Source organism: Musa acuminata, chromosome BXJ3-2, assembly GCF_036884655.1.
Source record: "Musa acuminata AAA Group cultivar baxijiao chromosome BXJ3-2, Cavendish_Baxijiao_AAA, whole genome shotgun sequence".
Taxonomy (NCBI): Eukaryota; Viridiplantae; Streptophyta; class Magnoliopsida; order Zingiberales; family Musaceae; genus Musa; species Musa acuminata.
The window spans coordinates 26,457,563-26,473,066 of record NC_088350.1 but is presented as its reverse complement, the minus strand read 5'-3'; the positions used below and the strand labels follow the sequence as shown (position 1 = coordinate 26,473,066).

The window sequence follows — 15,504 nt, the reverse complement described above, 5'->3', positions numbered from 1 at the left end:
CATCATCACCGTATTGAACATGACAGAAGAGAGCAGCCCATCGGTCCACCTCCTTCAATTATTGCATGTTTTGACCTAAACGATTTGTTGGCACACGCACGTTCACCGCCAAAATGGATGTCTCTTTCGGTATTGTGATGCTACATGCCTGGACAATGTGCAAGGTCTTATCCCCATGGACCATAGCCAGGCATGTCAATGCCAGACTTCGACTTCGATTAGCTGTGCAGTTAATGACAGACATTGTTGCTGATTCAAGCACCATAGTTGTTCACGGTCGCTGCTCTTTTTGTGTCATTATGATCTGTGAAAGCTTATGTTGCATATTGCAGGCTGTAGCAAATTGATCGTATATGCGGGATGGATCAGACTTTCTATGCCTGATGGTTCTATTCTAGTCTAACTCCAAGAAAAATAAAAGCAATGTAAGAAAGTTTATAGTTTGCACATTATGCAACAGATTTATGATAAAAGAGAGTACAGATACAATTACAGTCCATCAAGTAAAACTATGCATTGTTCACCCTCATACACCCCATCAAGTAAAACTATGCACTGTTCACCCTCATACAGGGGTGTTATCCATAAAAGATGGCCGGTTTCGGCTTGCAAACACAGTTAACAAAGAACAGGTTGCAATTTTCTTTCTATACATAACACAAGGCTTTTGACTTCACTGTACAGACTGCCACGGAAAATTTTTTTTGCAACGGCAGCAAGAGAGCCACAAGGAGAGTCGACTATGGCCAGAGCCAACCCATGAAAGTCACCTAGTATGCTTAGTGATCAAGGCGTCAGGTTCACTGATATCTCTTGTGGCATGGGAGGGCTTTGTGTCTCCTGATGTGATGGAATGACAAGCCGCTGTAGGGACCTCAGAGCAGTTGTCAGTTGTGCAAACGAGGGCCGCAGGCTTGGATCCCTGGTAAGAGAAACCATTCAAACCAGAGTTAGGAATATATGTGGCTAAACTAATTAGAACAAGAGGCTTGAATTCCTTTGTAAGAGAAACTAAACCACTGGACCAGAGTATTAGGAGCAGTTAAGCTAAATGAGACAGTTAGAACTCTGCATTGCATTACAAGGCACCATAGATGCATCATAGAATAGGATCAATCTAACCTACTCTGAAAAATATAGTTCAGGGCTACAGGTGGTAATCTAAAGGAACGCCTTAAATTTGACGTGACGAACCATTCAAATATTCGTCAAGGAAGTCGGTTGTTGCATATAAAAATAGAAGGTTCAAATAGGAATTTCAGGTTTGGAGCTTACGTTTGCCAGCATTCCCAAATGATCCTTGCAACCAAGGGATCAACTTCTTTTGGGACGTCAAGCCGTCGGTCCTGGAATCCAACAGCTCCAACCACTTGCATTGGGTTCATTCCGCTCCATGGCATCCGCAGCGTCGCAAGTTCCCACAGGATTACTCCAAAACTATAGACATCACATCTGCAAAATTCCACATCGATTACATGAAAGAGGTGAATGGTTGGAAAATGAATGCAAGAACCATTCTGTACCATATATCTGCTACACCAAAACTAAGATAGAATTAGATTTAGTACCAAAATACCTTGGCCTATCATTACATCCATAAAAGAGCTAAATGCATCAGTTGGATGAGTTGAGTCAGTTCACACCAGTGGTGAAAGGAATTGGAAGCCTTAAACAATAAGCGATTTGGACAACTCATAGTACGACTACTTCAATAGACCTTTTGCTGGTTAAAAAGAACTCGTGCATCCGCCAAATAGATGGAATTTAGATTTATTGCTGACTCCATCATTATTCACATATTTAATGAAGTTTGTTAAGAACTAAAGTTTTCAACTTCCAGATACATTAGGCACATACTACTTGTCATTTCATTTATGCTGGAAAACTTCGATATGAGAAAAAAGGAGAATATTCTATTTGCAGCCGATGGTTCAGAACTACCACCAGAAAGAATGGTGCCCCCAAAACTCATAAGCTAAAACAACATAGAGATAGATCTTGTAATCACCAATAGTCCACCATGTCAATGCCATGTAAACATATACTCCAACAGACTGCAGGCACCCTCACCACCTATTTAAAGTTAAAAAACTTCATATGCCAAGCGACTAGATAGGCTGTCAAGATTTTACATCGTCATCCCCTACCCTGACATTTGAAATATGTTATACAAGAATAAGCTGCAGATACAAAAAAATTTTATTTGCCATTCATGCAAGGGTAAACAGGTCTGATCTTATTTATTGGTCCACACTATAGATGTCACCTCAGTCAACATAGGAATGAAAATAAAGAGTTCAAGATCATAATTCTACTTACCTGGATTCAAATGGTCTTTTATTGGGAATATATACAAAATCTAACAAGATGGATTACAAATTTGTTTGACCCCACCACTTATCATCAGAAACACATATATTGCATTGTCGTTGATTTGAGCTACCTTTTTATATAGGCTTCATACAACCTCCTTGGTAGAGCTTGCATCTAGACCGAAGATAATACGAAACAAACCAAGTGTCTAAATTTGCATAATCCTACTGCTCAAAATTAAGAACAGAATCATATGGCTAAATTTTAAACTATGCAGCTGTATTTTATCTGTATGTGGATTTGCAATGAACTGGAAATTCAGAAACAATTGATGACTGAGTCATGGCGCAAGATCTAGGAAAGCAACATAAATTACAGAATGCTTCCTGAAGAATCTGTGATAAAATTATCCACTAAAGTTGTGAAATATCTTGTATCTATTGATGGCATTAATCAGGAAACTCACTTTTCATTGGATTTTTCATTGCGCAACACCTCTGGTGCCATCCACTCAGGCTATCAGATCAAAGAAAAAAAGAGTTAATAAGAAAACAGAGAATAATAGCGACAGTTAATTAATTGTTTTGTCATGATTAAGAGGCATCTGCAATTGCCTCCCTTAACTACTTGCCTCTCTCATGAGATCCACCTGCTGTGAGTCACAGGTATGTCTCATCTAATTCACAGAGAGATATGTGGTATGCAGTATATTTATGACAATTTGCTTATGCACATTCATGTTACACCATTCTATTAACAATAAATATTATTAGAAATATTCATTTCAACATTAGCTTCAAAAGTCATAAGCAACAAAAGTAATAATTCTTACCGTCCCAGCTGTGGATTTTGATGATAGAAATGTACTATGCTTCAAGCGTGACAAGCCAAAATCACAAACCTGAAAGTGCGGGATTGAAAAAACTGTAATTTGATGGCATAATGGTCAACTAATTTCTACAAGAATTAAATTTCACGTGAGAAAGGCACTCATCTAGGCATGGTATTTAAAACTCCATTGTAATTTAAAGGAGCTTATTTGTCCATGTTATTTAGAATTCCATCTCCAGTTTAACTGATATCTAGCAGTACGGTATACTGCTAAAAGAGAAAAAAATGTAATAAGCAATATCACGAAATTAAAGAAGGAGCTGGAACGGACAATACCATCAGAGTTTGTGTCAACCAAGTTAATCATGAATATTTTGTTGACAAAGAAATTGTACAGCACTATGCCTTATCATTGTTAACTTTTGAATAATTTTTTTAGTGGGACATTTCAGCTATTTAACTAATGAAAAATAAGGCAACATAGATCAGTGGAAAAGAAACAAACGGGATAAGGTTTAACACCATTACATACCTTTACAGTCCAATTCTTGTCGACCAATAAGTTAGGTGATTTAAGATCCCGATGCACGATGGTAGGCACACTGGTGTGCAAGCAATTCATTCCCTTGGCCTATGAAACAAAATTATTATAAAAAACTACATAATATAAGCAATCAAGAAGCTTGAGATGCAACTATTCAGCAGTCATACCACATCAAGGGCCATTTTTATCCTGCGCTTCTCGTCAATTTGACAATGAGGACGATGAAGAATTCTGTACAAGCTTCCTCTGAAATTTCCGTTCCAAACAAGTATAAAAATTGTTTGAACAAAAAAAAAACATTAACTTGAAAAATATGAAAGAATAAATCTAAAGTAAGGCTAATAAATTAGCATTTAAGAGAAAAACGAGTTACTTACAAGCAAGCATTTGTTTTTTCAGAAACAAATATTCTTAGAAACCAATTAGAAGAATGATGGTTGTGCCTAGAAAATACAACATAAAAGGCCAAGCATAAAGCAAATCTATGGACAGTATAAGTTTTCAAAAAATTCCTCATCTAGAAAATTGCTTCCTCCTATCTCTCTTGCTTACTGATCACTAAGCAAGGCAGCGATGTGCCTCCATAAGTATAACAAGACATTTTTAACATTGTTTTCTTTGATGCAAAGAATAAGAACATCCCAAGTGATCAAAAAGGCAAATTTCAGTAGTACAAGTTGCACATGACAATGTTTAAGAAAAGAGCTAAGAAGTACACAATTCTGAGTTTCAGAGAACTTTGACCGTGTTGTACAGACAAAGTGTTTTATGGTCTGCTAACACTCACTTATAGGCAATGTTGACTTGTACCGAATGGCACAGACCCCATATATATCAAGACACCATAACTAAGGTAGAGGTAGCAAAGTTGCTCTCAAGCCAATCCTACTAGAACACAACCCATTTGAGATGACCCATGGGAATGTCTGTAGGTTCCAAGTTATGAAATTTTGAGTTGTTGGCAGGTCAAGTCAGGTTCAAATCAAGCATATTTTTCCTTCATACTAGGGTTCAATTCTATATAATTTATTTCCAAAAAACAACTCACAACTGGCCTTAGTCAGCCATCCTAAGCTTGCAAGGTCCGTTTGAGTTCAGGTATGACTGCTTTGGTTGTGGGCACACAGTGTGCCAACAAAATTTAAAACCATGCTGTGCCAAAATGAAATCACTAAACAAAATTATTTGTTTTTCTGCACCATGGCACCACACACCCCTAGCTGATAAGACTTCAATCAATGGGACCATTAGCAAATGAACAAAAGCCACATGATAAAAAGCAGCATAGCCATGGAGTCCTAAATAATAAGTGAAAATATTCGGTTTCCAATGAATATCCACCACACTGAGACTAACATCAATAAATATGTGATAACATAGGTATGAACAAAAAACAATATCAAAGGCCAAATTGCACTAGTGCAGGGACATGGCAAACTTAGCAAAACCAATTGAAATGACAAGCATCTTACCAAAGTTGAAGACTAAGTATAACATAAGTAGCAACTAAATAATCCATTTGCAGGAGTAGAAACACAATACAATTACCACGTCTTGTAAAATGCTTTCAGTCGACATATGTAGACAATGTATATGCACAGGAAAAGAAACATGTATAGTTCTGCTATGTATAGCAGTTGATATGCATAGGATGAGGCCCATCCGATTAAAAAGATAATCCCTCTACTATTCAGTATCATCACCCTTCCTTCTCTATGTAGTGTATGAACATGTATCTAACTGATGTCAGATATTATCTAACATGAAGCACATTTGTATTTTTAAGGTATATACACATAAACAGACAAAGATTGTTACAACAGACGGAGTGTGACATCGACTTAGCATTTTCCATTAAGAAAAAAAATGAAAGATTTAAGACTAATTAAATATCAATAGTGAAATTCCTTGCTCAATAAAACAATTTAGCATATAAAGACAAACATTTTAACTCAGGCCAAACTCCTGTCCTATGCATATAAAGAAAGGACCTGTATATCACCTTGGAAGAAACTCTGAAACAATAGATAGGTTAGGGGGACGAGTTACAGCACCCATGAAAAGAACAACATTTGGATGACGCAACCTCCGCATTATTTGTACCTAGATGACAAATAATTAAATTAGTAGAAGCATCTATTGTTATTTCAGGTTCAAAGTTCAGCAAGCAAGCATGCATGAAAAACAATGAGGTATTGAAATATTCACATACTTCACTTCGGAATTCATCCAGAGCATCCCCATAAAAGTCCTGGTCTAGGAACTTCTTCACAGCTACTTCCTGTATTAGAAAACAACCACATGAATGTTAATATGAATATAAGAATCTCAATGATCTAAGTTACGTGTTTGTTTTTATTCATATGCTTGGAGTGTGTACATCTAGATATAACATAAAACCGGCAAAGGATGCATGTCTATAAGCATGACTTAAGCCATTGTGTTCATGTCCCTATAAAAAATCTACACTAGATCTTTGTCAATGACAGCATGCTATATGGTATCAGTCTCTTTGAAACTTCTCTGTCCCTATCTATCTCTTAAAGGCTTAAACTTACCAACTTAATCTGTGAGCAAGAAACCCACTCAGGATGCTTGCTCTTCAAAGGAAATGGGAACCGACCATTGCTAGATGAGTCCTTCCTGCTTGAAATGTAATTGCATTTATGAAAAAAAGTTGCTACCAGAGTCCATTGGTGAGAAGGTGACAGTGAACCAAACTCATCAAGGTCCCAAATGACAAGAAGTTGGTGTCCCCATTTTTTATCAGAGCTATATATTCACCAAATTACATGGTAAAAGAGCATGGGCTGGTACTTTTAAGTCCACCAAAGATTGAAATTATTTGTGTTGTTTGAGATAGGAAACATTTATATTAAAAAGTCTCATTTTGTCCTTCATGACTAGACCCCTTTTCCCTTCCTAGAAGCAATATGAGTATAACAAGATTTCACGTACAACCAGCCTAGTATTACCAGGGCCCAGATTACTTCAGAACCATATAAATGATGTTCATCGACCATATTCGACATGAAATTTTGTCACCTAAACCAGACACAGTAACAAGGACTATATTGCACAAGCCAAAGAATAATCACAGAATCGACGGAAACATCATAAATGAAAAACTCCTAAAAGCACAAATCTACAGCATGTCTAAGTGGTTATATTCTGCCCATTTATCAGTCAATGAAAGATGCTCAGATAAGGTGACCAAGTATATGTATATTATGAAGACACCAATGTATGTCAACTATGATGTTTCCCTGCAATTCTTATGGATCAAGTTGCTTTCTCCACATTTATTTAAGTCTATGTTCAATTGCATCAAAATAATGTGTATATTACAATCACTATATAAAGTTCCAGGTTAGCCACCATAACGAATCATTGGAATAAAGCCAATACTCACGAGGAGTATCTTAGAACTAGGAATTGCTCTTCTCAGAAAACTAGTCTAAACAAACTTAGTAAGAAGAGGTCAAGTTAGAATAACAAACTTGATGACAAATCATAAACCAAAGTTAAACAAACTGATCAAACAAGATGAATTTTCTCATTTCCCAGACGAAACAAAATATAATTGGACCTTAGAATGCCCCCAAGTTTTTACCCACTTTGGGCATTGGCTATTTGTGGAAATTAGAATATCAATATGCCATAGGAAGCAACTCACCGTGCCATTCCAATCTGCACGATACACTTCTCCGTATGATCCTACTCAAGAGGAAAAAAACTGAAGTCACAAGTTGTCAATTTATTCAATATGAACTAAGTAAAGAAGTGCCATAAATATGTGAAAACATATCATGAAGAGTAAGAGTCAGATAACAATGAAACAAGTGAAGAAAGAAACGCAAGATAGATTATATCATAATTTCCATGGAAGGGACAAATCTGACAGAAAAAGATCATGAAATATTCAAAATATAGATTGCTAGCCCACCTGCGGAAGATAGAAGTTTTCCATTGAAAAAAAAAAATAAGAATCTGATTTGAGAACAGGTTAAGTTAAATCTTAAGCAAGTACCTAATCCAATCCTCTCTCCAATTATTATATCTTCCCATGGGATTTCCCACTCCGCCACGTCATCTAGCATTGGGTCGAGCTGACTTGGCCTGGCTTGGGAAGAACTCGAAGATTCTTGATCAACTGAGCTTACACTTGTTCCCAGAAATCTATCATGAGAGCACTTTTTCGGATCATGTTTCTCGTTAATATTTTTCATGTGCCCACTCAGTTCATGTGGTTGGCTCATTTTTGAAACTACTCCACGTGTACGGTCATCCATTAAATACTTTTCTCCAGATGATAGAACTGAGACAAGTGATTTATCTGCTGGCAGATCAAAATGGCGACTATCCAATTCATGATTCCGGTTTTTTTCGGGAGCATTACCTGATTCAACACATTCTGAGAAAGAATAGCCGATGCTTAGAGAAGTGCCACTGGTTTGATTTGCAGAACTTATTACCCCAACAGAGTTTGAACTGATGGAAGAGCCAGCAACATTAGTTGAACCACCGGAATATACTTTTGCAGCTGGCCCAGGAATTTTAGAAGATGATGCATTCAGTACATGATTCCTCCGCGGAACTGACAATTCCACAATATTATTCTGTTTTGTGTTACGAGTTTCATTGCATGCAGATTGTCCTTTCCAAATCAATGGAACTTGGGATCTTCCAGGACCTAAAGCAACTTTTTCACTTCGCCTCTGGTATCCACCATTTGTACTATCAGTAGCTTTGGAATGTGGAGAACTTTCTCCAACTCCAGTTACCCTGAAAGGGTTCAGTTCAGCAAAGAGATTTGTTGAATCTACAGCATTTTGTGGATTCAATGCCATATTGACCTTTCTTTTCCCGGTATTATCACCATCCACAGCAGCACCAACAATCCCTTTCTGCTTTGAGCAGGTTGCACTGGTCAAAGATGTAAACTGATCAGGTTGGTCTTGCATACACAAACTCATATTTCCCCCAGAAAGAGCTCCACTAGTTGTAGAGGATTCACCATTACAATCACTTTGAACTGAAGGCATCACAATTGATTTTTCATATCTTAATCTTTTATCTAGGGCCGTACTTTCATCTAAGAATGGAACTTCATTACCACCTTTATGTTCACCACCTAATAATTCATCCTTGAAATGATCTTCCTCTGGTTTGCTGGTTGAAGGGCTCATATTCTTGCTTACTTTAGGATTGGAAGAAGTGTCTTTTAAACTTAGTACATCTGCAGGGATTAAGGTGCCCGGAGCAGCCATAAGATCAACCAAGAATTCTCTAAAACAGAACAATAGATATTAGCATTATAATTAGCACTGCAACATAATATCAAATTAATGATTGATACAGAAATGACAGTAGCAAAATGTTAAAGACTACAAGTAGCAGTCATGTTCCAATTGTTCATTTCAAAATTACAACATAAATTTATGATACTCAATAAAAAAACACGAATTTAGTCTTAGATCCCTAATATATCAGGGCATGAATTGATGAGGGGAAAAGAAGATCCTCATGTTGCAATATGGTAGCTGTTGTCTAAAACATCACAAACTCGGCTGATTAGGAATTTCTGAAATGGAAGCCAGCAAAAAAGAGGATACTTTCCATGTGATCAAGGACAACAAAAATCTCATCATTAGAGAAGTTCTCCAATGTAACAAAATGGAAACCAAATAATACTATCATGATGCATTTTTCAGCTTGCAGATTATGTTTGAAATGAAACCAAGAAAAGGACTTCTGGGGTTTAAAAAATATTTAAAATAATTGGCCCAAACAGAACTCAAGTTAACATTGCAGCCCCTTCTTCATTTGGTCTATCTGACTATTTATCACCTCTGATTATAAGGATAAGAAAATGTTATGTCAACAAAGGCACAGTTCACTCTCATAGGATGAGGTTATAATTTATAAATGTTAACAAGAATGCTAGCAGTATTAACATGGTTATGCAGTGTACATGAAGCAGCCATGAACACTAAAAAGAAGATTCCCAAATAGAGAAATGTTTTGCCAGGACCCAGACATAAAACCAAATCAAAATATAGGTCAGAAATAAGTTTCCAGGCTAAAATACAAACGGGATGCATACACCTCAGAGCTTTGTTCTTCAAATAAATACCCATCTAGTTCTCAAAGTATGAGAAATATAGTTATAGGCAATATTGGCGTCAACCTTGTCAATAAGGAAATGTTACTTAATAAAAGGAACATCAATGAAGTGCTCAAGAGTGGTAGAATAGCATAAGTACAAACCTTTCAGCCAACTTTATTATGTTGACAGCATCATCATCCACTCCAGTGTAGTGACTTCCTTTAACCAGCCTGCAAGGAATGCCAACATTATCCGCAAGAACCTGCATTATCATGTCAAGGAGACCATGTAGGATTGAGAACCAAAAAATCAATGTTACTAAAATATGTAAAAGCGAAAAGGGAACTCTATTTACATGTTGTCCCTTACTAATAAATCTCGTGTATGTTGAGATAATCATGGACATACAGATCCATCGAGCACAATAGAAACAAAAAAGAGTCCACTTATTGACAAGTTCATCACATGATGATTGTTTTTTTGTCCACATAATAGTTTTACAGGAATAGTTATTTAACAACAAAATATAGTTTGCTCTTTACCTAGAAAGTTGAAAGCATGACATTTTTCCTTTTTTTTTTTGCTACATGATGCATCTATACTGCATGACATACAACTTTAGGATCCCAACAAAAATCTACAGGTGCTCATTAAGGAATCTTCAGATAAACTTTTTACTGAGCTAAATTTCAGCTCCATGCAATAATGATACGGCATATGCAATGCTCATACCATTCAAATTTCAGTAGATATTTAAATGATGCATACTAAATGACCTTAATAGGGTTATAGAAAAATAATGCCAGCAACTTGTTAGGCATACAAATTACACGGCAATATGTAGCAGTCCACTCTTTTCTCTTACCTTAATCCATAATAATGAAAATGCACCCAGTTACAATATAAAACAGTTACATACATGTATGGCTAATCTGATACCACTCTTCAAAGACCACCAATGAAAAGGTGATTTGCATATAATCGCACATTAATTCCTGAAGCTGCTACAAAGTAAATCATGGCAATGTATCCCAAAAGAACAGAAAAACTAACCTTGAACAGTAGAGCACGGTGCCGAGATAACCCTATTCTTATGCAACCAATTGGTAACAAACTTGTCTGTTGTGTGGCTCGTAACTCGGTGCTTTTCTCCATCCACTTTGTTAGCATGTCGTTTGCATCCCTTACAGGACCACCCATGTGTTCCATAACCAGCTCAGAGATTCTTTGCACCAGCAGCCCAATTTCTGCAGTAGGGCAGCCTAACAAAATGCACTGTGCAACTTGTTCCAACTCTACTAGTGCAGGGTCAATCGCACGGTTGACTACAATAACTTCAAAACCTAGATCCCCAATCCTTGTTTGGAGTTCATGTAGTGATGGCATTCTTCCATGATTCGCAGAATTTCCCAAGGGCCCAAAAATGTCATAGAATCCATCCACAACTTTCTCACCATAGTCAAGTACATTATAGTCCTGGATGCAGCACGTGTTAGAACAGCGTCTTGAAACCAAACCAACAGAGAAGAAGAAATTAAAGGAATCCTATAAGCTAGGGAGTCCCCCTCGCCCTTGCCATAAGAGAAATAGCCACCGTAAATTGCATAGATTTGACATCAGGAATTGTCATGCATGTAAGCAATACAGAGCGTGATATTTACTATAAATAGAATTATAAACCCTAATTTCATTAAGAAAACCTAGAGTTAATTTTATTCCTTATCTAATCAACTCCCACTATTTTAACTATTAAAACCCCAAATCCAACCCTAAACTAAGATCAAACCGAGACCAACACAGCTCACCCAATATCGCCGTGACAGAGACTCTGCCGTCCCCTCCTCCCTCCCTTGCTCGATGCGGTCCCTCCCCAGGCTCAACAGCGTCGCCGCACGGATCTGATCGCCATCTAGATCGCCCCTGAACTCCGAATTGGAAGCGCTGATCGCGAGAGCGAGCTGCATCTGGAACTCCTCCTCCGACGATAAGTAGTCCTGCCGATCATCTGCAGCGGCGGCCGACCGCGGTGGCTCGGACGGGGAGGGCGGCGTCAGCGACGCCGCGGCCCGGTGGTCAGAGGCGCATGAGGGGGAGACGGTGGAGGTGGACGGCGCCGACGACGACGCTGCGGCGGCGGCCGGGGCGGGAATCTCGTTGGATCGGTGAGGGTGCCGCTTGATCTTAAATATGTGCTTCATCGGGCGTGCCGACGTTTAGGCGGATAACCACTTTCTTCGCGACGACGGCAGGACAGGGGAAGAAGTATTCGCTCCGATGTTATAGACCGAACCGAGTGTCCGCGTTAACTCAAACGGCCCATACTTGGCGTAAATTACACAAGTTACCACTAGCAATCACGTGATTTACACGTGCATAATCACGCGTGCGAGCTACGCGGGAGGGCAAAACGTCCCATACGATCGCATTCGGTTTGTCCCTCGTCATCCATCCAACCGCAGGTAGTGGCACCATTTCATCGCGTAACTCGGCCCGCGCTCGACGAGTCGGTCACACAACTCAGCTGTATGCACTCGAACGGCAGAATATTTGCGGGTTCCATTGGCCACTGCTGATAGTACAGGAAGCTATGGGATCGTCGGTGGAGACTGTTCGCACGAGTGGATTTTGAGGGGCGACGTAGCCTTGATAATTAATTGGGTTCAGAATACTAGTATTTAGAACGACGCCCCAAAAACTGTCCGGGTGATGTCCACATCCTAAGAAATTTGAGGGATGACTCAGCCAGTCCAAGAAACCTTTTATATGACGGTTGATCGGTCCGAGTTTTGGTAGGAATACGCGGTTTTTAGGAGACCGCGTGGTTGGATAAGAACACATAGTATTATTAATTACTAAAAAGAAAAATTATCATCAAGATCATACGTACCAAGTTATCCCCGTACCGGTAGAAGCCTCATGACCTTATCGTCGCCTTTTACTAAAGAAAACCATGTGCTGGCCAGTTCAAGAAACATGTGCCAATTTCTTGGAGGGTCGAGTTTTTAAGGGCCCATCAATCCAATTTTAAGATCTTGTCGACTTAGGAATTTAGCTGACTCGACCAACTCATTGCTCAAGGGAATTGGGATTTGTATGTATTCATTTGGTTCATTCGGACCAACATCACGATTGTATTATGTAACAACTTTGAATACGAGAAATATAACTAATCGATGATTACTTGAGTCCACCTAAGACTCCATCATACTTGCATCATCCAGAAACGACAGTAAAAACAAATGCAAGTTGCAGGATCCCAGGGGAAGTTTCGGCATGCTTTACAAAAAGGCATGCCTTATGGCTGATCCAACCATCACATGAAATCTTAATAAAATCGAGGAAATTAGGAGGATACAACATAAAGTTACTCAGGAAAATATTGCTAATGAAAGCATATCAAAGTTGGTGCAGTTTTTTTGTTTTTTGTTTTTTTTTTGGGAAAAGCCAAATCCTGGAGCTATTCCATGTTGTTCCAGTAGAATTGTGAAACTTGCATTTGAGCATGGGCAGGAAGAAAGGATGTTAACTGAATAGGGGCAGAGTGATTTTGCTCTAAGATTGCTGCAATGCTTGCAAGCATTTTGCCCTAAAACCTACCACGGCCTCTAAAACCACCACGCCCGCCTCCTCTTGGAGGCCCGCCTCTACCGCCCCTAGGACCACCTCTTCCACGGAAGCCTCCGCCGCGCCCTCCTCCACGACCCCCTCCTCTGCCGCCACCACGTCCACCTCTAGTTGCTTCTTGTCCCCTGCAACAGGAAATCCAACACAAACAAACCTTTTAGAACAAAAAATATATTTGAAAATTATTTCAACCTAGGATGAAGACCTAAGAGTTGTTGATTTAAGACCCACATACTTCAGACATAGCAAGCAGCAGAAATCAATATTTGCCCTTTGGTATCTATCTATCAATAAAGTTGCACCTCAAGTTTCAGTCAACAGAAAAGACGGGAGAAAAGGTGGCAACCATGTCTAAATCTTAACCGGGAATCATAAGATAATAATAATACGTGTGTGGTAAACGTACGGATTGTGAAAAAACATTGGTGTTAAGCCTAAATAGCCAAGCCAGTTTAGGACAGAGTTAGTGCGAGCAATACCAATGGAGTTATTGTTTGCATAAAACCACTTAGTTTCAAACAAAGCTTCCAGCAATTCCCGAGGACATGATACTAGTATGCATATGGAAAAAACAAAGCAAAAGCCGATAAGAACACCATCCATATTCAGAATAGGAAAATCATGCTACTGATGAGCTATAGTCACAACAAAAAATCAAATTCCCCCTAAATGAGATGGTGACTGTCACCGACGATGTCAAATTGCAAAGGAAGCTACCCCAATGGAGCTGGCTTGTTTTGGATCTTCATGGCAAATCCAAAAGCAAACTAGTCAAAACAATCTTCCAACATGAATTTTATGAATTCTAATAAAAAACCAAACAGATATGGCACAAAGGAGTTTGTCAGCATATATTTCGCAAAGGAAATAACATTCTTTGAGTCCTCACTTTGTCCTTTCACCAAACTACTTGCACCTCTCTTTTCTCAAAGAGGGAACTCGTTCGACAACCCTGAGTGAACATCACATCTACAAAGCATCCGCATTGTATCTAAATATGTCAAGATAAGTTGATGAACATTGTCCTACAACTCATTTCAAGCAACTGTCTCGATTTTTTCGTGAAAGAGAAGATATGTAAAGACAACAGCAAGATCAAAGAATATCAAACAAATGCACCAAACTACGCCAATGTCAAAAGAATGCCAATCACATAACTAGGAAAATAAAGAGCATATGAACATGCTACAATAGACCCATAATAAAGCAACACGCATCAACATGCTGAGAAGATACGAAGACGGTCAGTAAATAATCAACGAAAAAGTTGGAATTTGTTATACTTTGGCCTGGGGAGAAATCGTGTCAATGGCAATAGCTTTGCGGGGTCGATGTAGAACTTGTCACCGAGTGAATACGAAGTTGCAATTATCCCTTCCAGCATCTTGATCGAGAAATACTGAAGGAGCGTACAAAAGACATGATAAAGCCACGATCAAACTGAAAATGCGTGGAGTACTCAGAAGAGAAATGAGTTACCGCTTCATTTATGGGCCCAAAGATCTCATCCACCTTTCCGATCTGAGTTTTGTTCTGCAAATATATTGGGGCATTGAAGTAAGGTATCTTCTCGTTGGTGAGCTTCGTGACGGCGTCTCCTTCACAAGCGTGGAGGAAACTAGAAATCTCTACACAAAAATACACGTCGATCGTCACAGCATTTCGGAATAATCAAGTCTATTCCACAAGAAAACTGAGGATTAAGAGGTTGATATATGCACCTACGACTTCCGCGGGAGGGCCTTCGTCATAGCCACCTCCACGGCCCCTGCCGCCGCCGCGCCCGCCGAACCGCCCACCTCTGCCACCGCCACGACCCCCATCGCGGCCCCTGAAACCCCCATCACGGCCTCTGAAACCCCCTCCACCACCCCTCGGAGGCCGCATGCTCGTCGCCGATGTCCGCCGCCTACAAACTGGGTGGAGATCTCCTCTCTTCCGCCGTCGGGATTTAGGTGTATCGAGTTCGGGCTCTAGGTTTAAAGCGCTTAGGGTTTAAGAAATACCTTTGAGAGACCAAACTGACCTCTCTCATTCTTAACACTAGCCATGTGTCATAAGGGTGTTTCCGTCATTTGAGCGA

The 15,504-nt window shown here is 39.2% G+C and overlaps 2 protein-coding genes across 2 annotated transcripts; both read right to left on the bottom strand.

The window, feature by feature from the left end:
- Window positions 1-426: 426 nt before the first annotated feature.
- LOC103975994 (serine/threonine-protein kinase EDR1) lies at window positions 427-12,057 on the bottom strand. Its single transcript, XM_009391157.3, has 13 exons — window positions 11,603-12,057; window positions 10,851-11,273; window positions 9,959-10,059; window positions 7,719-8,977; window positions 7,365-7,405; window positions 5,901-5,969; window positions 5,691-5,791; window positions 3,856-3,934; window positions 3,677-3,775; window positions 3,146-3,214; window positions 2,780-2,829; window positions 1,276-1,452; window positions 427-922 (listed from the first exon to the last, which is right to left on the bottom strand). The coding sequence occupies exons 1-13, from the start codon at window positions 11,993-11,995 to the stop codon at window positions 787-789; spliced, it is 2,997 nt and encodes a 998-aa protein (XP_009389432.2). The 5' UTR covers window positions 11,996-12,057; the 3' UTR covers window positions 427-786.
- Window positions 12,058-13,099: 1,042 nt separating this feature from the next.
- On the bottom strand, window positions 13,100-15,369 carry LOC135631399 (putative H/ACA ribonucleoprotein complex subunit 1-like protein 1). The gene is made up of 4 exons (XM_065139048.1): window positions 15,143-15,369; window positions 14,901-15,049; window positions 14,705-14,820; window positions 13,100-13,546 (listed from the first exon to the last, which is right to left on the bottom strand). The coding sequence occupies exons 1-4, from the start codon at window positions 15,306-15,308 to the stop codon at window positions 13,384-13,386; spliced, it is 594 nt and encodes a 197-aa protein (XP_064995120.1). The 5' UTR covers window positions 15,309-15,369; the 3' UTR covers window positions 13,100-13,383.
- Window positions 15,370-15,504: the final 135 nt, after the last annotated feature.

Bases quoted from the DNA above. Each gene is read 5' to 3' on its own strand.
- LOC103975994 (XM_009391157.3), bottom strand. From the start codon at position 11,995: ATGAAGCACATATTTAAGATCAAGCGGCACCCTCACCGATCCAACGAG. The intron at 10,060-10,850 runs GTTAGTTTTTCT...ATGATAATGCAG, and splicing joins ACCGTGCTCTACTGTTCAAG to GTTCTTGCGGATAATGTTGG. The intron at 5,970-7,364 runs GTGAGTTGCTTC...TTTCTAATACAG, and splicing joins GTGCAGATTGGAATGGCACG to GAAGTAGCTGTGAAGAAGTT.
- LOC135631399 (XM_065139048.1), bottom strand. From the start codon at position 15,308: ATGCGGCCTCCGAGGGGTGGTGGAGGGGGTTTCAGAGGCCGTGATGGG. The intron at 14,821-14,900 runs GTAACTCATTTC...ACGCTCCTTCAG, and splicing joins TTGGGCCCATAAATGAAGCG to TATTTCTCGATCAAGATGCT. The intron at 13,547-14,704 runs GTATAACAAATT...TTCCTGTTGCAG, and splicing joins CGATTTCTCCCCAGGCCAAA to GGGACAAGAAGCAACTAGAG.